Below are 25777 nucleotides of genomic sequence, written 5' to 3' on the forward strand. Positions count from 1 at the left end.
GAGGTTGGAGCTGACTATATGCAAACTTTCAATAAGAAATCTTTATTTGTAATTAATTATGAAATAACAGCTGCTTCTTGATTTTATAATAAACTTTTATTTTTTTGTATTCTTATATCTGTTCAAGTTGAAAAATCAACTCATGTCGGTCTATTAGAGAAAGGAAGACATTACTAGCTTTAAAATTAGCTTTCTGCAAGTCAGGCTTGCTGATATGCTTTACAGATGGGATGTATTTTCACCCCATCAGGAAATACTTCAAAGCAAACCAAAGCAGCGTTGATGGGTTCTTGTAAGCTTTTATATCATCCTTTATAGAACACCAGTGATGGGCCAGATTTTCAAGGATTTATTTCAATATCATGCATTTCTGGATTCTTTTAACCTCTAATTATTTTTGTTCACATAAAGGAATTCCAGTGATTCAGATATTTAAAATACCCTTTGGCTAATGAACTAAATTCCTTCACTCTGGATATGAATATATAACTTTCTATGGTTGGCTAACCTGCACCCACACTAGAGGCCTATAAGACCAAGGAGAGAATTACTGACTTGGGAATAACAGGCTCTTTCATATCCAAAATGACACTGCTGACCCAACCTCAATAAGACCCGGGGTTTGACAATTTTTCCAGACATGATGATAGATTTGTGCTGCTCTATTTATACTCCATTGCCTGTCCCCACTGTGATTAATATCATGCAATAATAAGATGGTGGGCTATGGATAAGAATGGTATCTCTGACCTTGACTCACCTAATACTGGATTCTGTTGTGCTGTGACTAGTGAGGTTCCTGTTCTTTCAACACGGTTTATTATTAAAGTATTAGATTGAACCACATGAAAGTGATGTTTTTGCAGGTCAGAGTAAGGAAATCAGATATCAGTTGTTTTTTTTTCATATGATTCAAAACAATACCAAAAGAACTTCTTTAAAGGTTGTTTTATCATTTTCTTATACTATAGACATTATGACATCTGTCTAAAATGATTCTTAACACTTTGTTGTTGTTGTTCTTGTTTCCTGCTGGTTATTTATCTTTTTAACTCTCCCTGTTGTAGAAATGGTTTTTATGCTTCTCCCCTTTGCTTCTTGATTGCCTTGCATTATTCAGCAAGAAAGACCAAATATGCCTCTTTTACACCCACAACACATTAAGCATAACACAGTTTCTAACCCTAAATCTTTCTTTAATAAATATCTAAGAAAAGAAATGTGATATTGCTGAGCTGAGTGATCTCATGACAGCAAGCAAAACTGTGTCAGCCAGATGACTGCTGGCTTTCTTCTGAATGGTTTACACAATCCCTGGAATAGTAACAACATGTCCCCTGCAGTCAGTACGAGTCCTTTCTCAGTGGATGTATTTACAGTGAGTCATATAAATCTTCAATCCCTCACACATATCTCTGTGCAAGGAATTTTCCAGGAACTTCCAGGAAGTTACAAAAATGTGAACAAATTCCAAAATGTCAACTTAAAAAAAAAAAAGACATACTCAGTTCTAGGTCATTCCTGGCAGGAAATATCAAAAGAAAATACCTTTTGATTCTTGTTTGTTTTTAGTAAAGATGATGGATTCCTTCAATATTTTGGAAAAAAAAACCCAAGCCACTTAGTTAACTCTCAAAGTCCTCAAATAATTCAAGGCAATAAGAAATAACATGTGTTTTTGACAACTGGATGCTTGAAGTAACTGCAAGACTGCTTTACATTTTCACAAGATTAAAACTCACTATATAGCACAGCTTCAATGCTTTAACCTAATCTTGAAAAACAAAACTATTCTGGCAGGTGGAAATGTGTCTAACTTTATATTTGCTACAGGTTTCCTTTTTTAAGCTGGGAAATTCATGTAACCTCATTTCTATTAAGTTCTCCAACCTGTGCATTAAATACATAGAATATTAGTGAAATGGGAAATCATAAAAAGTTTGTGCTAATTGAGTTTTATTGACTTTACCTGTTCTCAAGCCCTGCTATACTTAATTATCCAAAACTTATATTGAATATGAGCAATACCACTTTTATTGTCACTCTTTAAAAAAGTTTTAAGACTCCTAATCAATAAATTATTGTAAACACTTCTGAAAATGTCAGATTCTACAGACACACAGACAATATTTGTCATTACCAAGTCCTTGTGAGCATTAGAATACATTCCTTTCCCTTTGTTAGCATGAGAATACATTCTTTCCTCTGGTTTGGAGTGGGAGAAGGGATAGAAAGTAGAATATGGAAAATGGGACCTTCCTAGTATCATCCCCTGAGGGGGATGACAGTGGGTGGGTGAATATGAATCGGATTCATTATTCTTCAGCTGTGTTTCTTTCTGAAAGATGTGCTGCCTAGCTTTTTCTACGTGGGCATCGCCTGTGAAAAGCTGTCATGCCCAACAAGTAGTCCAGGACCTTCATCTTAATCTGAAAGGAATAGCATGGCTGTTAAGTGAGAAGAACCACAGGAAAAATCTAATTAGCCTGATAGTGCCTTCAAAATCTCCAAACCTGTTCAACCCACTGCCAGAAGGATGAGCTTGCCCTGGGCACTCTTCCATTTTAGCACTTGTGCCTCAAACCTATCATCTTTTTCGGTACCAGGGCACAAAATTTAAGAAGCACCAGAAAATTTAGTAGTCAAAATAAGTAATATTTTAAGAAATCAAAATTAACACAAAAAGTTCATAATGAACAAAATATCAAAATTGTAAGTGGAAACATGATCAATATTACTTCATATTCCTTTTGCCTCTGCTCCAATATGACTTAGGAAGACATACTAATCCTTTCTTTACTTAAAATTTTGCTGAGCTTTTTTGGCACCTCCTTAAATTGTGCACCCAAGGGATGCCTCAGTTCCTGACATCTTTTGCTTTGTTCTCTGTTTTCTGACTAGCTCACACTCTTACTGGTTCCTGACATACATCATCTCCTGACTATGATTTCACTTTTTCCTTTCTATAATTTCCAAGAAGCCAGGGACTGTGTCTGTTTGGGTCATAGCTGAATCTCACACAAAGCTGAATTTTTAGTACAGTGCCTGGCACACGGTAATTGCTTCGTAAGTGCTATTGAATGAATGGGAGAAAAATGTCCTGGGGCTCAATGCTGTACATGGCTTCCTTGCATTATTATGTGGATGAAAAAAATGTCTCTGGCTGCACCTCTACCTGAGAGCCTGCTTTGGGAAACACAGACCCCTTCCAGAATTTTCCTAAACACGAGGGACAGGGAATCAGGAACAATGTATTTCAGGTTTGAAAAAGTTAGAGTCGGTGAGCTTAAGTGTACCTAAGTAGATTCAAATAGGAATCAAAAAGATGATTGACCTTATTGGGGGGAAAAAAGCAATTAAAATAACCTAAGGGTGTTTTCAAATGATCTATTTTACAAAAAATCCAGGGTATGGCAATTTTTATGATTTGAGCCTTTTTGTTTCTTCCCCAGTGATATTTGAAATTTCTCAAGTTTAGGGTGTTCAAAGAACTTACCTTCAATGGTACACTGATCAGGGATTGGAATCTTCTTTCCGATTTCCACAGCGTATGCCTTTACTTCACTGAAATTCTCCTTTAAGTGCAAGTAGAGCTTATCTTGGTATTCTACAGGACTTGCAGTTGTTTCTGGAGTTTCCTCCTGGCAGTTTTCTTTAACTGTTTCTGGCAAATTCTCTGATTCTGTATGTATAATACTTGGGTGTGAAACTGAAGAATTTCTCAGCTGTGATCTGTCAGAGTTTGCCTTAAAGGGCAACTTGTCGTTTCCTTGGCTAAGTGGATCTGTTTCTGAAAGAATGATCCTAGCTGGCATATCTCCACTCTCTACAATTTCCCCATCATCTGAACTCATGCTCTTTGTTAGCACAGTGTGCAAAGCCAAACTCTTTGACCTGCAATATAAACAAAAAGCGAAGACAGGCAAAGAAGTTGAGCTAGCATCCACTGAGAAGCAAAAGAAAGGATAATAACAGTGGGGAAGAGTTACTTCCTCTAGAATGGGAGACCATAAATTGGTGCTACAAACAGATTTGATAAAACACATAGACCAGCAACAAATTATGTAATAAGCCAAATCTTTGAAGATCTAGGCCACCTCCAAAAACAAAGATTTAAAAATCAATTTCATGGCAAAACTAACTGGAAAATGGTGGACCTATACACTTGCATTCTTTTTTTCTACTTCGGAGTCTGCTTTTTCATCAGAAAACAAGAGAAGCTTCTGATAGTCATTCTCAATATAACATATTTATGTTTAAAAAGTATTTTTTTTTAATTTTTTTAACGTTTATTTATTTTTGAGACAGAGAGAGACAGAGCATGAACAGGGGAGGGGCAGAGAGAGAGGGAGACACAGAATCGGAAGCAGGCTCCAGGCTCTGAGCCATCAGCCCAGAGACCGATGCGGGGCTCGAACTCATGGACCGTGAGATCGTGACCTGAGCTGAAGTCGGAGGCTTAACCGACTGAGCCACCCAGGCGCCCCTAAAAAGTATTTTTAAAAAATAAGCCACAGGTTTGTTTTCCATTTGTTTTCTCCTTTTTTTTTTTTTTTTTTTTTTTTTTTGAGAGAGCACATGAGTGGGGTAGGGGGGCAGAGAGAGAGAGAATGAATCCCAAGCCCACTCCACACTCAGCATGGAGCCTGATGCCTGATGCTGGATCAAGCGCAGGACCCTGGGATCATGACCTGAGCTGAAATTGGGTTGGCTGCTCAACTGACTGAGCCACCCAAGAGACCCTGTATTTATAGCAAGCTCCTTTGGATAACAGAAGCACTGTGAATGCCATTTCATTCATGAAAAGATAGGACTTTGGGTGCTATAGGTAAAAGATACTTAAAAAAACACCCCGTGATAATGCGATAACAAAACTAACAGCAAACACAAAGTGCATACTTTAAAAAAAAAACAGCCAAGCAAAATTTATACCTGTTAAATCTAATGTCTTTTCTTTCTTCCTTAGAAAATTGGCCCAAACTATATCTTCTTATAGAGCTAGGAGTATTGCTCTCAGCATTTATTTTGTCTTCAAAAGCCTGTATTTTAACTTGGAGCTTTTCATGGTCTTCATCTTCAGCTACAGTGAACTTGATTTCTTCCAGCTTCTCAGGGAATTCAATTTCATTGCTGGGTTTTCTCCTAAAAAACCAAAAATCATTGCATTAGATGTGGTCACATATACCCTCAGAACAGTGTTACTCTCTATTTAACTGATTCTTGTTCAAAATAGAAAAAATTATTTAATACATCTTTTAAGTTTATTTGAGAGAGAGAGAGAGAGAGAGAGAGCAAGCGTGCAGGGGAGGGGCAGAGAGAGAGAGAGAGAGAGGATCCCAAGCAGACTCTGCACTGAGCCTGATGCGGGGCTGGAACTCACAAACCATGAGATTATGACCTGAGCTGAAACCAAGAGTGGGATGCTTAACTGCCCAAACCAACCAGGTGCCCCCTGATACATTTTTCATTAGTCATTTAACAAATATTTATTGAGTAACTACAATGGATATAGGGTTTGTTTTTAAGATTTTATTTTTAAGTACATTCTATACCCAATGTGGGGCTTGAACTTACAACCCCAAGATCAAGAGTTGCATGCTCCACTGACTGAACCAGCCAGGTGCCCCCCACCTTTTTTTTTCTTAAAGAAAATTATATTTGTTCTAGTTTCTGTCACCTACATCATTTCTGTGGTAGGAAATATGCTCATTATGGTCACCATCACTGCCAGCCTATCAGTGGGGTCTCCCATGTACCTTTTCCTGGCCTATCTCTTTTTTTATTGATGCTGGCTATTCCTCTATAAACACCCCTAAACTGATTGTAGATTCACTCTATGAAAAGACCATCCTATTCAAGGGGTACATGACCTAAGTCTTTGGAGAACATGTCTTTGGAGCTGCTGAGGTCATCCTACTTAGTATGATGGCCTATGGCTGTTATGTGGCCATCTGCAAGCCCTTGAACTATACAACCATCATGTCCTGGCAGGTATGTGGCCTGCTGGTAGGAGTGGTGTGAGTAGGAGGCTTTCTTCATGCAACCATACAGATCTTCAGCTTCCAATTATCCTTCTGTAGCCCTAACACCACAGATCACTCTATGTGTCATCTGAACCCTTTGCTCAATTTTGCCTGCACTGATATTTACACTCTAGGGCTCTTTGTTGTTGCCAACAGTGGAGTGATCTGTGTGTTAAACTTCCTTCTCTTGGGGCACCTGAGTGGCTCAGTCAGTTAAGCGTCCAACTTCGGCTCAGGTCATGATCTCACAGTTCATGAGTTTGAGCCCTGCACTGGCTCTGTGCTGACAGCTCGGAGCCTAGAGCCTGATTCAGATTCTGTGTCTCCCTCTCTCTCTGCCCCTCCCATGCTCACACATTGTCTCTCTCTCCCTCTGTCTCTCAAAAATAAAATAAGAACATTAAAATTAAAAAAATAAACTTCCTTCTCTTTGTTTAAATTTTTGTTTTTTATTTGAGTATAGTTGACACACAATGTTACATTACTTTCAGGTGAACAATGAACATGGATCTTTGAAATTGCTTCTATAACTTCTTCTGCCAGAAGTTTATAAATATTGGTATTTATATCAATTTTACATTAGAAGGAGAGTTTTGGAAGAAATCAGAGAATCAAAAGCAGTTTTTGTGGTTATCTACCATATTCTTATCTAGCTCTACAAAAGCATGGCTTTCATATGAAATTCATGCCAGACATGTTTTAGAAAACTCTTATGCGCTGATTTGTTTGCAATGAAATTGACAGAATAAGAACATTTCAATGGACTGTGTAAAGTCATGGTTTTGTTAATTTTATGGCTATCACTGTGACTCTTTTATGTTATGAAATAAGAAAATTCTTTCTGAATTTTAATATGTTGGAGGAAAGACATTTTCCATGAATGATATTAATAGTTCCAATTAATCTTTTTTTAAGGTTTATTTATTTTTAAGAGAGAGAGCGAGAGCGTGCACAGGCAGAGGAAGGGAAAAGAGAGAGGGGGAGACACAGAATCTGAAGCAGGTTCCAGGCTCTAAGCTGTCAGCACAGAGCCCAACGCGGGGCTAGACTCACGTACTGGGAGATCATGACCTGAGCCTAAGTTGGACGTCCATCCGACTGAGCCACCCAGGCGCCCCCCAACTATCTTTTTTATAGCATCATTTGTGAAAATACTCTGTGACTCATTAAAATTACCTCCTTTAATGCAGGGGTTATTTGTGGAATAACTTTGGAACCCTTCTAAGGACTAATATGTGCCTTAAACAGAGTGGAAGCCTACTGATAAGCTGCAGAAATAGCTCACTGATGCTCACCAAGGTGCTGAATGATTACAGAAAAGTAGTGTGTGTTTATTTTCCTTGATCTGCCTTAGACATCCTAAAGCTACTTTACTTTCTATTTAACAATCACTATCAATCCTATCATGTGAGGTTATTAATAAACATAAAGGTTAATAATCTCTAGAAATCCATTCATCAAGATGGCTTAATGATTCTGTTGGTTTGTCTATGTATATTTACTTGGCCCTCTTTACCATTTTTCCTGGAGGTTAATGAAAAGGGCCTCAAGCATACAAAACAATCATAGCTTTTTCAAACATATGGCTATTTCCCCCTAAAAGCCAAAGTAAACCTGGCATAGTATGTAGGTGAGGGTGAGAAAATACAATTTGTTTTGTTTTTGTTTTTGTTTTTGTTTTGTTGTTTTGTTTGTTTGTTTTTTTTTTTTTGATTTATTCAGTTAGTATTTTATTTATTTTTTTTTTGAAATTTATTGACAAATTGGTTTCCATACAACACCCAGTGCTCATCCCAAAAGGTGTTTTTTAATGGCACTGCTTTTTAGGGAAAACCAACATGATAGGGATGGTGACAGATTTTTTTTTCAATTACATTCCACCCATTCTGGGGTCATATGTATGGTGGGTACTAAGGAAGATTGTTTGGAAGCTTTTCTGGCTGGCCCATAGAGGAGTACTGGCTTTGAGGGAGGGCTCATAGTTTTGGGCCCACAGTTTTTATAATTACCCTTTAATCCAGCTCAGGGACAAATGTAAATGGTTCCATTGGGAAAGCAAGTAGATTATCCCTTAAGTAACCAAGATATTGTTTATTGTCTAATAAGCTATTGCTGAGAAAACTTAAATACATATTTGTGTAGTTTTTATAGGCTTCCTTGGTTTTGCATACAGAATGCAAAATTTATTATCCACATCATGCTTCACTGAAATATACATGAGTAGATTTGAAGAATCAGTACATGGGAATAAAGGGAATAATCATGAACATGTTTCCCTTTATGATACATATGATACTGGCTACCCATAACAGATGGGAGGTTTTGACATGTTCCAGCCAGATGATTCTAAAAGATGGACTTTAAACTCCTATTACAAATGAAACAAAGATGGTACTATCACTGGATGGTAACTTACAAACCATGATAATTACCAAGGCTAATTTTCAAAGATCCAATGGGACTTCTGGGGAAGATGGCGGGGTAGGACGATCCTAAGCTCACCTCATCACAAGGATACAACTAAATAACACCCACATCAGTGTAAACAACTCAGAAAATGACCTGAAGACTGGCAGAACAGACTCTCCACAGCTAAATGAAGAGAAGAGGCCACATTGAAGAGGGTAGAAAGGGTAGAGACATAGTGGAATATAATGGACCCACAGGACTGTCCACAGAGGAAGAGGCACCACAGGTATGAAGAGAGGAGAGAAACAAACCAAGCACCTCAGGCATGGGAAACCCACACAGGTAAGATGAATTCCTATAACATGTTGTTTTGGAAACCACAGGGGACAAATTTTGTGAGCTCTTACAATAGGAGATTAACATCTGGAAGTTTAAAATTCAGTAGGCTCCACTCTGGGAGAGCAGAGGGCAAGAAGAAACTGAGTTACTGCCCTTAAAGAGATAGGACAACAAACAGCTCTGCAGAGATACAGCATAGAAATAGCAGTTTGAAACATGGTTGGGATATATAGGAAGGTTTATTTCCTAATCTCAGCATGTGCTGGAGGGTCAGACGTCTTTAGGAGACTTCTCCAGGAAAAGAGGAGATAGCAAGCAACATCCCCCACCTCCCCCGACCCCCAGCCTACACACATGGACATCTGGGGGAACAGCACATCATGGAACACTTTCCATCTAACATGCTAACACCATGCCCCACCCCTGCCTTCTCTTGAAGACATGCCTCCTCTGGCTCTGCTCCAGTTTCCTAAAGCAGATCAAGGTCTCCTCCCATGACACACCTGCACAAACCATGCTAACACCATAAGCTCTGTCCACATATTCTCCTGTAGACATGCCCCCAGTGGGCTAGGGGCAGACATCAGGCCTGAATACAGGCCCCAGCCACAAACTAAACCTTCTCAGGGGATGACACAGGGAAAGAATGTTACTGATCAATGCTACTGCATCTCTGGCAAATTCCTGGTCTGACTCAACTCAAGATCAAGGCAGACCCAAACTGACCAAACAACAACACAGGGACCAAACCCTGCCCACAACAGGCAAAGAAAGCCACTGCAAACGACAGAGCTGAAGGCAAAAGAGGCTCAGCAAAAACAGTAGGGTGCATGCAATACACATAGGAGACACCCCTGAAACAACAGGTTCTGGTGAACAGGGGACATTGTACTGCAGGGTACTACAGGACTTCTTCAAGTCAAGTGGACTTGAAAGGCCACTACTTTCAAGATCAGGAAATGAAGCTAACTTTCCTAACACATAGAGAGAGACACGGAGTTAGACAAAATGAGAAGACAAGGCAATATGTCTTTAATGAAAAAACAGACAAAGTCACAGCAAGAGAGCTAAATGAAAGAGAGATAAGTAATATGCCAGACAGAGAATGTGAAGTAATGGTCATAAAGATATCCACTGGACTTGAAAAAGAGTGGAGGACCCTTTAACAAAGACATAGAAAACATAAGAAAGAACCAATAGGATGAAGAACTCAATGATTGAAAATAAAAATACACTAGATAGAATAAATAGTAATGAGAAGAACAGATCAGCAACTAGGAGGACAGAGTAATAGAAAGTAGTCAAGCTGAGAGGAGAGAGAAAAAAATAAAAAATGAAAAAAAAGGCTTGGAGAACTCCACAACACCATCAAATGTGGTAACATTTGCATTATAGGAATCCCAGAAGAAGAAGAGATTAAAAAGGGGGCAGAAAATTTATTTGAAGAAATAATAGCTGAAAATTTCCCAAATCTGGGGAAAAAACCCAGAAATCCAGAGCCAGGAGCCACAGAGAACTCCCAACAAAACCAACCCAAGGAGCTCCACACAAAGACTTATAGTAAATAAAATAGCAGAGTTGTGATAAAGTGAGAATTTTAAAAGCAGCAAGAAGAAAGAAAAGTTACAAGGGAAACCCTATAAGGCTGTCAGTTAATTTTTCAGCAGAAACTTTGAGGGCTGGAAGGAAATGGCATGATACATTCAAAGTGCTGAAAGGAAAAAAAAAATCTGCAATTGAGAATACTCTATCCAGCAAAGATATCATTCAAAATAGAAAGAGAAATAAAGAGTTTCCCAGACACGGGTGCCTGGGTGGCTCAGTCGGTTAAGCATCTAGCTCTTGACTTTGGCTCAGGTCATGATCTCATGGTTTGTGAGTTCAAGCCCCACATCAGGATCCATGCTGACACTGCAGAGCCTGCTTGGGATTCTCTCTCTCACTCTCTCTTCCCTTCCCCACTTGTGCTCTCTTTCTCTCTCAAAATAAAGAAGTAAACCTAAAAAAATGTTTCCCAGACAAACAAAAGTTAAAGGAATTCATGACCACTAAACCAGCCTGACAAGAAATGTTAAAGCAGACCCTTTGAGTGGAAAGGAAAGACATAAGTAGGAGTAAGAAGAGTAGGAAGGACAAAACCAGTAAAATTAATTATATCTATAAAGATCAGTGAAGCAACTCACAAAATAAAAGGTCATAAAGTTTGATATCATGTACCTAAAACATAGGGATAGAGGAGTACAAATGATTTCAAACTTACATGACCATCAATTTAATATAGACTGCTATGTGTATAAGATGTTATAGGCAAACTTATTAGTATCCACAAATCAAAAACCAGGGATAAATATACAAAAAAAAGGAGCAAGGAATCAAAGTGTATCACTAAAGAAAGTCAGCAAACCATAAGAGAGGAGAGGAAGAGTAGAAAGGACAGAGAAAAACTACAAAAACAACCAAAACACAAGTAACAAAATGGCAATAAGTACATTCATATCAATAATTACTTTGAATATAAATGGACTAAATGCCCCAACCAAAAGACATAGAGTGACGGATTGGATAAATAAACTAGACCCATCTATATGCTGCCTACAGGAAACTTACTTAAGACCTAAAGACATATGCAGATTGAACATGAAGGGACCGAATAGCATTTATCATGCAAATTGAAGTTGAAAGAAAGCCAGAGTAGCAATACTTATATCATACAAAGTAGACTTTAAAACAAAGCCTGTAATAAGAGACAAAGGATACTATATAATAATGAGGGAACAATCCAACAAGAAGATATAACAATTGTAAATATTTATGTACCCAATATGGAGGAACCTGAATACATAAAGCAGCTAATAGGAAACATAAAGAAAGTCATTGATAGTAATGCAATAATCGTAGAGGACTTTAACACCCCACTTACACTGATGGACAGATCATGCAAACAGAAAACCAACAAGAACACAGTGGCTTTGAATGACACATTGGACCAGATGGATCTAACTGATATATTCAGAATATTCCATCCTAAAACAGCAGAACACACATTCTTTTCAGGTGCACAGGGAACATTCTCCAGAAGATCATATATTAGGCCACAAAAGAAGCCTCAATAAATTCAAATAGATTGAAATCATGCATACCTTTTTTTTTAAACAACAGTATGAAACTAGAAATCAACAAGAAAAAAATCTGGAAATAATACAAATACATGGAGGTTAAATAACATGCTTCTAAACAATGAATGAATCAACCAAGAATTCAACAAGAAAATTTTAAAAATATGGAGACAAATGAGAATAAAAACACAATGGTCTAAAATCTTTGCAAAAGCAAAAGCTGTTCTAAGAGGGAAGTTTGTGGCAATACAGGCCTACCTCAAGAAGCAAGAAAAACTCAAATGAACAACCTACTCATACCCCTAAAGGAGCTAGATAAAGATGAACAAACAAAACTCAAAACCAGTATAAGGAAGGAAATAATAAAGATTAGAAGAGAAACAAATGAAATAGAAACTAAAACAAAGCAAAACAAAAGGTAGTAGAACAGGTTCTTTGAAAAGAGCAACAAAATTGATAAACTTTTAGCCAGACTCATAAAGAGAGATAGGGAGAAAGACAGAGAGTGAGGTGACTCAAACAATGAGAAATGAAAGAGGAAAAATAATGACTGACACCACAGAAATACAAAGGATTGTAAGAGAATATTATGAAAAATTTAGGCCAACAAATTGGACAATATAGAAGAAATGGATAAATTCCCAAAAACATATAATCTTCAAAACTGAACCAGGAAAAAATAGAAAATGTAAACAGACCCCTTATTAATAATGGGATGGAATCAGTAATCAATAAACTCCCAACAAACAAAAGTTCAGGACCAGATGGCTTCACAGGTGAATTGTACCAAATATTTAAAGATGAGTTAATACCTATTCTTCTCAAACTATTCCAAAAAAATAGAAGAAGCAAAATTTCCAAATTCATTCCAGGAGACCATTATCACCCTGATTCCAAAGCCAGATAAGGATATCACACAAAAAAAGAGAACTTCAGGCAAATACCTCTCATGAACATAGATGCAAAAATCCTCAATAAAATACTAGCAAACTGAATCCAACAATACATTAAAAAAACCATGCACTACCTTCAAGTGGGATTTATTCCTGAGACACAAAGGTGGTTCAGTATTCATAAATCAGTCAAAGGGATACATCACATCATCAGGAGAAAGAATAAAAACTATATGATCATTTCAATAGATACAAAAAAAAAAAACATTTGACAACCTACAACATTTATTCATGATAAAAACCTTCCACAAAATAGGTTTAGAGGGAATATACCTCAACATATTAAAGACCATGTATGAAAACCCCACAGCAAACATCATACCCAACAGTGAAACACTGAGAGCTCCTCCCCTAAGATCAGGAATAACACAAGAATAGTCCACTCTCTTTACTTCTATACTGGAAATTTTAGCCACAGCAATTAGAGAAGATAAAGAAATAAAAGGCACACAAATTGGTAAGGAAGAAGTAAGACATTCACTATTTACAGATGACATGATACTATATATAAAAAATTCTAACAACACCACCAAAAAAAAAGTCTACTAGAACTGATAAATGACTTTGATAAAGTCACAGGATACAAAATCAATATGCAGAAATAAGTTGCATTTCTATACAGCAATAATGAAGTAGAAGAAAGAGAAATTAAAAAAATAATCCTAATATAATTGTGACAAAAACAATGAAATATGTGGGAATAAACCCAACCAAGGAGGTGAAAGACCTATACTTTGAAAAAAATGAAATACTGATGAAAGAAATCAAAGATGATACAAACAAATGGATAGACATTCTATACTCATGGATTGAAAGAACAAATATTGTTAAAATGTCCATACTACCCAAAGCAATTTACAGATTTAATGCCATCCCTATCAAAATACAATAGTATTTTTCACAGAACTAGAACAAATAATCCTAAAATTGGTATGGAACCACAAAAACCCTGAATAATCAAATCAATCTTGAAAAAGAACAAAACTGGAGGTATCACAATCCCAGTTTCAAGATATACTACAAAGCTGTAGCAATCAGAACAGTATGGTGTTGGCCCCAAAACAGACACATAGATCAGTGGAACAGAGGAAGGATTTCACAGAATGAAACTCATGATTACATGGTCAATTAATATTTGACAAAGTAGGAAAGAATATCCAATGGGAAAAAAGACAGTCTCTTCAACAAACTGGACAGCCACATGCAAAAAAATGAAACTGGACCATTTTCTCACATCATACAAAAAAATAAACTCAAAATGGATTAAAGATTTAAATGTGAGACCTGAAAGCCATAACAGTCCTAGAAGAAAACACAGGCAATAATGTCTCTGACATTGGCTATAGCAACATTTTTCTAAATATGTCTCCTAAGGCAAGAGGATCAAAAGCAAAAATTAACTATTAGAACTACATCAAAATAAAAAGCCTCCGCATAGACAAATAAATAATCAACAAAACTAAAAGGCAAGCTACCAAATGAGAGAGAAGATATTCACAAATGACATATCTGATAAATATATAAAGGACTTATAGAACTCAACACCAAATAATCCAATTAAAAATGGGCAGAACATGAACAGACATTTCTCCGAAGAAGACAGCCAGATGGTCAACAGACATATGAAGATACTCAACATCATTCATTATTAGGGAGATACAAATCAAAACCACAATGAGATATCATCTCACACCTGTCAGAATGGCTAAAATCAATAAGATAAGAAACAAGTGTTGGTGAAGATATGGTGAAAAAGGAACCCTCTTGCACTGTTGGTGGGAATGCAGCCACTGTGGAAAACAATTTGGAAGTTCCTTAAATAATTAAAAATAGAACTACCTTATGATTCAGTAATTCCACTATTGTATATTTACCCAAAGAATACAAAAACATGAACTCAAAAAGATATATGCATCCCTATGTTTATTGCAGCATTATTTATAATAGTCAAAATATGGAAGCAGCCCAAGTGTCCATTGATAGATGAGTAGATAAAAAGGTGGTACACACACACACACACACACACGGGAATATTATTCAGCCATATAAAAGAATGAAGTCTTGCCATTTTTAGCAACATGGATTGATTAGAGAGTATAATGCAAAGTGAAATATAATAGAGTAAGACAAATACCATATGATTTTACTCATATGTGGAATGTAAGAAACAAATAAACAAAAACAAGCAAAGGGGAAAAAATGAGAGAGGGAGAGAGAAACCAATCATATATAGAGAATCAATTAATTACAGAGAACAAACTGAGGGTTAACAGAGGGGAGGTGGGTAGGGTATGGGTGAAATAGGTGATGGGGATTAAGGAGTGTACTTGTCATGATGAGAATGGGGTCATGTATGGAATTGTTGAATCAATATATTGTATACCTGAAACTAACATAACACTGTATGTTAACTAGAACAGAATTAAACATTTAAATAAATAAATAAAATAATCAATGACCGTCTCAAAATGAGAAATTTGAGGAGCAAGTATTTATTTTCTATCCATGATAGTCCATGTATAGTCACCAAACTAAAGTATTTCTCTGATTCCTTGGATTCTAATCACATTTCAGAAGTGAAAGATACCTTTATATTTGTACTTTATTTCAGAAATTTCTATAGCTTGGCTTATTAAAACTTATAAAACTTTAAGGCATGAAGTATACCCAATATGCATACATCAGATATTGAACATTATGCAAATTTTTAAATCTTAAAACATATGACTTGTTAAAGGAAGTTTTCCACAAATTCACTAGGGTTTTTGTTTTCTTTCTACATAAAGCTCTGGGTTATAATAAGAGTTAAGCAATAGCATTTTCTTCCAAAAAAACTTCAAACTTCATACGATTATAGTAAATCTCCCTAGATAATTTTACTAGATCAGTTTCTGACTTTTTAAAATAATACTTGCAGAGATCTTTATTTTATTTTTTGTACTCTTTATATCAATTTCCCTATACAATAGGAAAAACAACTGTACTTTACTCGAGTGTTGTTGCAAAGATGAAACAACAGAATCAGTGTGAAGCACTGCTCCTGACAGAGAATACACTGCTCAATAGATGTTAGATTTTATTATTAGTATTACTGTCATTATTAATTTATTATTATTATTAATAACAATAATTATTATTACTATTCCTTTAGAAACTTCATCTGCCCTGTCTTTCTTGTGTTAATATATAGAGAAAGTATCAGTGGTCTAGACACAGGCAGACCAATATTCCATATCCTGGAGGGAACTACTGTTCAGACTTTAGGAGAAGACTCTCAGCTCCCTTTCCCTGCCCCTGTCTCTAGTTACCAAGTGTTGGCTATGAAGCCATGGCCTGAGTGAGTCAGACCTCTAATAGCTGGGAGCATGCCTTCTTTCATTTTCAGATTGCCTTGTCACATCCCTCAGAGGGGACTTTGGGCACGAGAGAAGTTATGGGTTATCCCTAGACATCCACTGGCCCTAAGAGGGGCAAGTCCAGTGCCTCTAGGGTAGGGTTGCCCAATGAATTACAGGATACCCAGCCAAATTTGAATTCCAGATCAGCAACAAATATTTTTTTAAGTATAGGTATACCTCTAGTGGGGCATACTAAAAGTGTATTCTACTATACTAAAATGATTATACTTATACTAAAAAATTATTTGTTCTTTATCTGAAATTCAACTGGGTGTCCTATTTGTTCAATCTGGCAACCGCATCCTGGGGTAAATCCCTACTGCTTGGTGGGCAGGGACCTGTACTGTTCATCTTTGTTCTCTTGTATCTGAAATAGTACTTGACACACACACATAGGTACCTGAAACGTTTGTGGAATAAATGAACTAAGACCACCTTGGTTTCTAAAGCCAGCCTACTCTCTGCACCTCAAAAACTTCCTGAATTCCACCAGATGTCCATGAGGCACTGGCCACTTCCCCTGGCCTATAGGGGGTTGGAGGTGGGGCAATGTCATTTGCTAAATATCAAATGTAGAGAAGCAGGGAGCAAGAGTAGGAGTAAAATGAGGGATTTGCAAAAGGCCAGATAAGAAGAGCGAAGAAATAATAAAATGTCTGGGTCAGAGAAGTGATATCTTCATTTGAAGCTGGTGAGCATTTCTGATAAGTGGAGTTCTCACCACAAAGAGTTTCTCTTATACACAATCTTCCTTGTTTTTATGATTTGGAGATTTGCATAACACAGGAGTTAGGGGACAGGGATGGTAATGAAGAGTCACCAAAGCAGCCGAAGCCACAAGATGGACCAAAGAGAACTTTTTGTCACTGGCCATCGATCCACCTGGGTTTTGTCATAGGATTTTGCTGTCAGGGAGTTAGGATCAGTGTTCGTTCCGATAGGTTAGAAGGTCAGGAAATGGTAGGTAGAAGTTAGAATTTATAATAAACATTCACTGCTCCTTCACTTCTTCTAGTTTTTAATTTGCTATAAAAAGACAGGAGAGAATTCGTTCAAAACCAAAACGCTTTTCTGGAGATAAACTCTGCTTTCCTCGGAGAGCAAGGAAATGTATCACAAATACAAACAACACTGGTGGAGCCATTTGTCCTGTGTGTGTTTACTTGCTGGGGGCCAGTGGGTTGGGCTCATGTAGGGGGTTGTTATTTCTCTTCCATTTGTCACTTTTAACTCCAGAGGTAACTTTACAGAAATCTGTGTCAGAGTTCTATAATCCGCTAGATATTAACTTGGCTTTAACTCAACATGCCATATTACAAGAGGCTCAGATGATTTCCAGTCTGAACAGTTTCTGGTCTTGTTGCCAAAGTAAAGTTTTTAAAAGTACCTCTAGGGATGCTCAGAGGGAGGCCTAATTACCCCCCTCTTGTGTGAGCTGGACTTCCCTTGGAAACAAATTAGCCCTTGGGCAGCTAGCTCACTGCTCTCACTGTACCTCAAGATGGGACTATGAAGCTGGCAGAAGTGGAGAGACTGGCAGCTGCACTTCCTGGATCCTTAAGTCAAAGCAAAGTAGTATTAATTAATGTTTGACAATCTTGGCTTGTGATCCCATGTCCAGATTATGTACTCCTGCAAAGTTAATTCTGTTAGAGGAGAAGTAGAAGAACATAATGGATCAAATCCACATTGGAGTCCTAACTTCTTAGGATGTTATGTTCTTTACTCTTTAGCAATTTCTTGGCTCATCGGTCATCATAAGAATGACAGAGGATCCCCCAGCACCACAGTGCTGTCATCTGTTTTGGGACTATAATAGGTAACAGTTCTGGAACAGTCACACTCAAATTCTAAGGGAAAGGACGGTGATAAGTCTAGGTCTTGGTACTCAATTTGGCCTCTGACTGAATGGGCAAGAGCAGAGTCCACTAGGTGCCTGGTTATATGGGAGCCAGTCGTGCCACTGATACAACTTTGCCTAAAATGAAATGATTCCACGGTTTATTTCATTCACACAAGACTTTTTAAAGGGTTCTCAAAAGGAGATGGTTGTGGGGAAATGAACTGAACATAGCCTTACAGGGAAGGTTCAGGACTCCAATCTCCTGTTTATTAGTGATGTGGCAAATCTTTTTAGAAGTCTAAGTCTCATTCTTGTCATATAAAGATGGAATTAGTGACAGAGCATCATCAGATTGCTGAAAGCATTATACATTGGATTTGACAGTGTCGCCCATACAGAATGGGCATGAAAAAATCAAATGGTAAAACCCTGGGTGGCTGCTGCCCAGTGTGGACATGTGACACCAGAGGAAGGCAGCTTGTGTAGGTGATACCAAACTTGGAAGATGAGTGTCTCCTGCTCAGAGCCAGGGGGACTATACAATGCTTTTACTTCTGTAGTATCCTAAAGGATAGTTGCCCTTGCTACTGAGATGCAGAAGTAGTTTAAAAACAAAACAAAACAAAATAATAACAAAAAAAACCCCTCTGTGCTGTAAGTATAAATTCTGAGCAATTGTAGACAGAAAGTTCCCAATAGTTAGAATAAAAGTTAAAAGCCCTCATATGAGGAAGTGGCTTCTCTAATGCAGATGTTCAGGCATTTATTTGCTCACTTTTCATTCAGCCAGGATGAGAGAGAATGGGATATGGAAAGAGCATGAGCAAAAAGTGCAAAGCCCCTGTGATTCCGAGGTAAAGGTACCTTGTCAGTTTTGCCACTGACTGGTGGTTCAGATGTGCCTTAACTCTTTAGTCAGGAGTCCTGAGACTAGAATGGGCAGGTCAGATGAACAGCAGCCTTAACAGAAGACAGCTGGATCTTAACGAATTGGCATCTGAATGTGGCCCAAGTCACAAAAGCACTCTGTTAAGTATAAAGGAATATAAAAATGTAAAGTAGTAGTGTCATTAGAATGCTTTGAATCAAGGGTAAGAACTGTAAAAACAACATGCTCCTTTTTTTCTGGGCTAACATTACTGTCTAGGGATGAGAGCAGGTAAAAGTATTAAACAGAGGTTATCTACCATGAAAATGAAATCACAGGAGAAGAAAAAAGTTGATACGTTGTCACTTGCCAGCTTTTGACACTGGAAGAACAAAATAATGGTTGTTTTTCTTCTTGATACATCCTATCATAGTTTCCACCCCAAATATGATATCTTACCCCATTTTTAATAGGTAGAAATGTATAGCTACCTAGAAATGGGGGAGGGGGGTAAAGTCAGTCAAAACACACCAATGACTGAGTTGGGGACAGAACACTACACAAAACAAAATCCTGTGATTCAATTCCTGCCAACCTATATCAAAGTCTAGCCAACAGCCTTCAACCTAATAAAAAGTCCACCTTTTGCCTGATGGTAAAGCTGAACATCATTAAGAACTATTTTTCTTAGGCTGAGCTATCCCACAATCGTCGATCTCAATCATCGCTGAAGTGTTGTGTTCATTCTCTCTCATTTATTAAATGTCTTTCTTTAAGTCCCAAAGGAAAGTTTGGAGAGCAAAATATTAGTCACTGAAGAGAGTTCTAAGCTCTGCCTGGGTTTAGCTACATCGAGGATCTAATGCAATGCTTTTCAAATGACCTGTGGAACAGAACCAGCTTTTTGCTTTTTTAATTTTCATATGTCACAGAGCAATATTTTTGTGAAATATGATAAAAATAAATGACCAGAGAAATAAAGCGAATAAGACAAAGAACTGAGTATAAGCCCACTGATCATCCGTTTGGATATTGCAGCAATGTCAAATTGCTAAACTCTTATTTTCAGTTTCTGCAAATAACCTCATCACAGGCTAGTAAAAATGTTTGCAGACTGGTGTTGGTTCATGAGCTACACTTTTAGTAGCTCTGGTATAAGGGACATGTTAAGCGAAAGCACCTACTATAGTGCCCACCTGGAAGAGAGTACTGATGCCAATAGTTAATATTTACTGAGAGCTTTCTATGCATAAGCCACTCACTGTTCAGGTCTGCTACATGTATTACTTCTTACATAATCCAGTGGGTCAAATCCTGCTACTTCCTCCATTTACAGATGGAGAAGCTTAGGCACAGAGAAGTTCAGTAACTTACTGAAGGTCAACTAGTAAACCCAGCACAAAGTATCTGCTTCCAGACTGCACCCACTTCACATAGCTTTCCCACCTGCCTCTCTGTAGGTGTTTGGTTCAGGCTGCATCTGAATCTACCCCAGGGATAAGTAATACATATAATGGCATTGGTGATAATGCAGTAACTAGCAAGAATCATTTTACCTTCATATCTTTGAGTAACATTCTGTGGGAAACAAGACACCAGAAAAGAGTTGACATACAATCACTGAGCAACCCTTCATAGTGATCTGAAAAATGACTTTTGGCATCCCCTTTAACCAAAACTGAAAAGGTGTTCAAAACTCAGGACATGTCACGCAAATAGCAACCTCAGAGTTCAATTATGATTAATATCAAAAAAGAACCAGGGAGGGTTACTCCTGCAAGAGGCTATAGAGGGTCAAGTCCCTCTCACCTTCTCTTCCACAAGTGCATTTTTTCCTTTTCTCCATGCTAAAGCTTTGGTGTTTCCTGTCTTTTTTGAAAGAGGAAGCCAAGCCATGGGAGCTTGATGAAAAGGTCTCTTCCTTTTTGGTGTGTCTTGTGTTTTTAAACACGTCTGTGTTATGGGCAAAAAGCCTGGATCCCCTCACAAAGCAGCAATTGCGTTGCTCATGCTCCTTGGCAGGGCCTCGCCCCGCCTCCCTTCTCCACCCCTCTTTGTCCACACTCACGGAGCCAGCCCCTCTGGGGCCTCAAGCTCCCTGGGCTTGCTTCATTGTCTCCAAAGCTGATAATGATGTCTCCCACCTACATCTCTTGCTGATAAACGAATTCCTGAAATACCTTTACAGACCTTCACATCACCATAAATGCTGCTTTAAGGAAGGACAAATGGTGGAGTAAATGAACAACACATGGAACATAAATGGTACCACATGTCAGGCTTAATCTCCTCGGTAAGAAGAGGGGCAAAAAACTGAAGCCCTTCCTTCCCTGCACATGGAGGAGTAACAACAGCCACAGCTACTGCCACAAACAGCTGTTACAATTCACTTTTTATATGAGAGACCAGCATAGAACTCTCTAGATTGAAAAGATATATACTTGTTTTTTTCTTAAAACTCTGGTTACCTTGGTGGGGCGAAATTACATTCAGCTTTTCCTAAGCAGGGGGCAATGTTGACCAGAACATCACATGTTTTTAATTATGGTCCTGAACCTCCTCATGTATATTCCCTGAGCCAAGAGTTGCTCTCAAAGAATCAATTTCTCTTTGTATAAACATGTCTTGCCTAAAAAAGTGGGAACTCTTATAAGCATTTTTAACACTCTATTTTCCTTCCATAGAGCAATAGGCTCTGAAAAGTAGCTCTCTCAAGTTTGGGGAAAACTAGAGAGGCACACAGAAAGCTACCTAACACTTCAGGGCAGGACTGTGGGTGCAGAAGAATGGAAAGGCAGGATGAACTGTAGCAGTTCAGAGAAGGTTACAGTGGGCAGAGGTGGGTGAGAAACATCTCATGGGGAAGTGGTACTGAATTAGAGTCTTAGAGAAGACAAGCCTTCAAAGGGAAAAGAGGGATGGAGGGTATTCTAGAAGATAATGATAAAAGGTGGGGGGGGGTGTATCACTTTGGGGAGGAGTAAGCAAAAGTCACCTTTGACATTCCTTTAAAATTCTTTCGAATTATCTCTGAAGCACTGTGAGCACTGTAAATCTCATCCACACTAACATTTGAGATCTACTGGACTAGACCAAAGGAAGAAATGAAAGAAAATTCTATGAGCCAACATCTGGGCATTTGCACTATTGCACTCCAAGAACTGCCATGGACCTAGAGGGGAGTAAGTATTGGGTAGAGAATTTTCCTTTATTCTCGCCTGCCCACAAGGTTTACTCCATTATATTTTAAGATGAAGCGTCTGTCGTTCTAATACATACTGGAAGACTTTGTTGTGAGGATTAAACAATAAAACATAGTTAAAAATCCTTAGCACAAAATCTATCATGTGGTGGGAGCTAGTTAAAGGTGTGATCAGACCTACAGATAACTGCTTTGCAGAGTTGTAAAGAACTTGGACCACTGCTTTCTGCAATTTCTGCTGTGGACCCAGTAAAAAGCCGTATTCTCAATTTCTTGGGCAATGCCTTCAGGGACTGTGTATTACATCAGGGGTAGGTTCTGATGTGACCTCCAGGATATCAAGATGGGAACTCTGCAACCTTGCTTATACAAGGTCTCACAGTTTGGAAACAGTCTTTGCAGACCATGTTGCTTGGCTATACATTAGGGCCACAGCCTGACTCAAATCCCTGGTTCTCGCCTGTAATCCATTTCTTTGATGTTTATTGCATGAAATTTAGGATAAACCAAAACTCTGGGACAACTCCAACAAGGACAGATTTCCTGGAGTCATTCTCTTATAAACATAATCTGTTTTCCCTTCATTCTCCCCAACATACTGTTGTTTTATTACCTTCCCTCCATTGTGCCATCTCTTTCCATTTATCCCAAATCAGATTTACACCCACCCATTTAGTTTGACTATAATTTACCTTTCATTCTCCTTTCCCCCACCTCGCCAAGCTTGATTCTTAAAAACAAAGAATAAACACAAAATTTTACCACAACTACCACCATTATCACCAAAACAACAAAAGAACTTACCACCCACTTAACCAAGCCAGAGATGTTTGGGAAAGCTTTAACCACATGCTTTGTGTTAAAACTTTTCTTATAAGCAACTTTTTCTCCCCATGACTTGATGGCTTTGGCTAGGGTTTGAAAGCTGGATCTGAGGGAATTGGAAACCCCCTGACACACACGCACCCCACCTAACCCTGGGACTTGGGCTGTGTTCAGATGCCCTCCCTCCTTGTCCTCTGCTTTTCCCTGGGCCTTTTCTTATTGCTACCCTTTCTCCCTGTCTTTTCTCATTTCTCCTATTTGACCCCCTATCCCTGATTTCTTTTCACAATTTCCACCCCTCAAAGTTTCTATCACCAACTGGGGCCTGAGCCTAAATATCTACTAAGACCACCTGGGACAAACTGTCCCCAAATCTGATGGTGCCTGATTAGAGCAGCCTCCCTGGAATCACATGCACGGGGCAAAGATGTCTTCTAGTCAAAGGACCACTTGAATGCTCAGCCAGCACACAGTTGCCAGAAGCTCACCCTCTCCTTCCCTAGATTCCCCTGGTCCTGGATGGCATATGGTTCAATGGTTAGTGGCTTCCCAAGAAGGTGATTTAGGGCTCCCACAATTTCGAAAGGTATAGATCTTTTTCCTTATCTTGACATCTTCCTTTTTTTTTTTTTTTTTTTTTTAAATTTTTTTTTTTTTTTTCAACGTTTATTTATTTTGGGACAGAGAGAGACAGAGCATGAACGGGGGAGGGGCAGAGAGAGAGGGAGACACAGAATCGGAAACAGGCTCCAGGCTCTGAGCCATCAGCCCAGAGCCCGACGCGGGGCTCGAACTCCCGGACCGCGAGATCGTGACCTGGCTGAAGTCGGACGCTTAACCGACTGCGCCACCCAGGCGCCCCAACATCTTCCTTTTTAATCCACAATTGCTGTTACCTCTTTCTGCTTCTCCAGAATTAGATTCAAATTCTAAATGTTTTGCTTGGCTGTCCTGTTATTTAGCTCCTATTGGTTTATTGTTTAGATATAGACATTCTTTTTAAAACATAGGAACAAAAAAAGTGCAAGTATGTTACCTGGTGCATCTAATAAAACTCACCCAATTAATTCAGAAAGATTTGGCACAAAGAAGGTGCCTGTCTACTTCAGGTTTTTATTCTCTCTAGGATGCTAATTGTTTTTCTTTTGATAATCTTGTATTTTTGGCCTGAAGTCTAAAATCTGGCCTGCTGGGCGATGTGTCAGATTTGTGAATTAGATGACATCTGTTTTGAATTTTATCATCTTTAATTTTCTTTCAAACTCTCTTCACTTATTCATTTCCCCTTTATTTGTAAAGATCAGACTTTGTTGGGTACTTTAGACAAAAGTATAGACCTTTCTTCTGTGGGGGACACAGATTAAAATTACTGAAGCTAAGTGGTCACAATGAAGGCTATTCAGGGAAAAGATGTTCAGAGAGAAGGCTTAGCAACCATCCCAGAGAGGATGAGCAGCTGATACAAAAGGCTGGCTGTCCACACCAGTGTTTTGAGGTTCCCACTGAATAATTACAGTTGAGTGGAAGACTGACAGTGAGTGTTGAACATTGGCGGAGTGAATATTTTGTTTTGTTTTTTGTTTTTTTTTTAAAAAGAACAAAAATTTATTATCTTACAGTTCCAGAGGTTAGAAGTCCAAAATATATCAGAAAGGCTGTGTTTTTTCTGGGAGCACTAAAGAAAGGTCTTTCTTTCTTTCTTTCTTTCTTTCTTTCTTTCCTCATTCATTCATTCATTCATTCCCTTTTATACCTTTCAGAGGCCATCTTCATTTCATCATGGGTTTCTTCCTTCATTTTCAAAGCCAGCAGCATAGCATCTTCACATTTTCCCCTCTCTCTTTGCCTCCTACTCTCCTGCCTCCCTCTTATAAGGACCCTGTGATTACATTGGGTCCGGAGTGAATATTTTGAATCGAGAAAGGCTGAAGTACTGAGGATGGAGGTGAGTGGTGATGTTTTGATCTCGACACATTTAATTTTTCTCTTTGTGTTTTTTTTTTCTCCAGAAAAATAACAAAAGGAGGAGAAATAGAAATGCATTCTCATACATACAGATTCATATTTTAATAGTAAAACCTTATAATTTTCCTCCTCTGTACATATCTCCTAAATTCTTCTTTTCATGGGGAATGTGTTTATCGCTAATTGGATTGGGCCTATTTATTTATTTTAAGTTTTATTTATTTTTGAGAGAGAGAGAGAAAGAGAGAACGAACAAGTGGGGTAGGGGCAGAGAGAGAGGGAGAGAGAATTCCAAGCAGCTTCCACACTGACACAGAGCAGAGCCTGACATGGGGCTTGAACTCATGAACTGTGAGATCATGACCTGAGCCTAAATCAAAAGTTGGATGCTTAACTCACTGAGCCACCTAGGCATCTGAGATTGGGCCTATTTATTAAGGGTCAATTTTCTTGTTAGAGTGCCCAATGTAACACTATTGTGTAACGTGTTTTTCCTTTATGTAAATATTTTTCAATATATACTCTTACGGATGCCAACTGGCCTCGTGCAGCTTTGCATTTGTAGAAGCAATAGAGAACACATAGAACACTGGCCAGAATGTGTGCCTAAGCTTTCACATCTGATACACATGTCACTCATCACTGGAAGAAGAAATAAGCAGGCTGGCTGTGCACAGAATACAAAATGGCTCCTCCAAACACCTGCTGTAGAGGCTCTCAACCAAATTTCTAAAACCACATCATGAAAATTGGCCAACAGTGACTTTGTGCTTGCATACAAATGACAAATCACCCCTTTGTGATGCAGGCCTTGGATTTCTTGGATACTGCTGTGT

The 25777-nt window shown here is 38.3% G+C and overlaps 1 protein-coding gene across 3 annotated transcripts in view; it reads right to left on the minus strand.

Moving 5' to 3' along the window:
• Window positions 1–25777, minus strand: part of VEPH1 (ventricular zone expressed PH domain containing 1) — a 244916-nt gene that overhangs the window by 104797 nt on the left and 114342 nt on the right. For all 3 annotated transcript variants that reach the window (XM_030330157.1, XM_030330154.1, XM_032594682.1), the window contains exons 8-9: window positions 4933–5142; window positions 3497–3894 (exon numbers count right to left, since the gene is read on the minus strand). In XM_030330157.1, coding sequence (XP_030186017.1) covers window positions 3497–3894; window positions 4933–5142 — 608 coding nt within the window. The remainder of the gene's footprint in view (window positions 1–3496; window positions 3895–4932; window positions 5143–25777) is intronic.

Source organism: Lynx canadensis, chromosome C2 (assembly GCF_007474595.2).
Source record: "Lynx canadensis isolate LIC74 chromosome C2, mLynCan4.pri.v2, whole genome shotgun sequence".
In the NCBI taxonomy this organism is placed as follows: Eukaryota; Metazoa; Chordata; class Mammalia; order Carnivora; family Felidae; genus Lynx; species Lynx canadensis.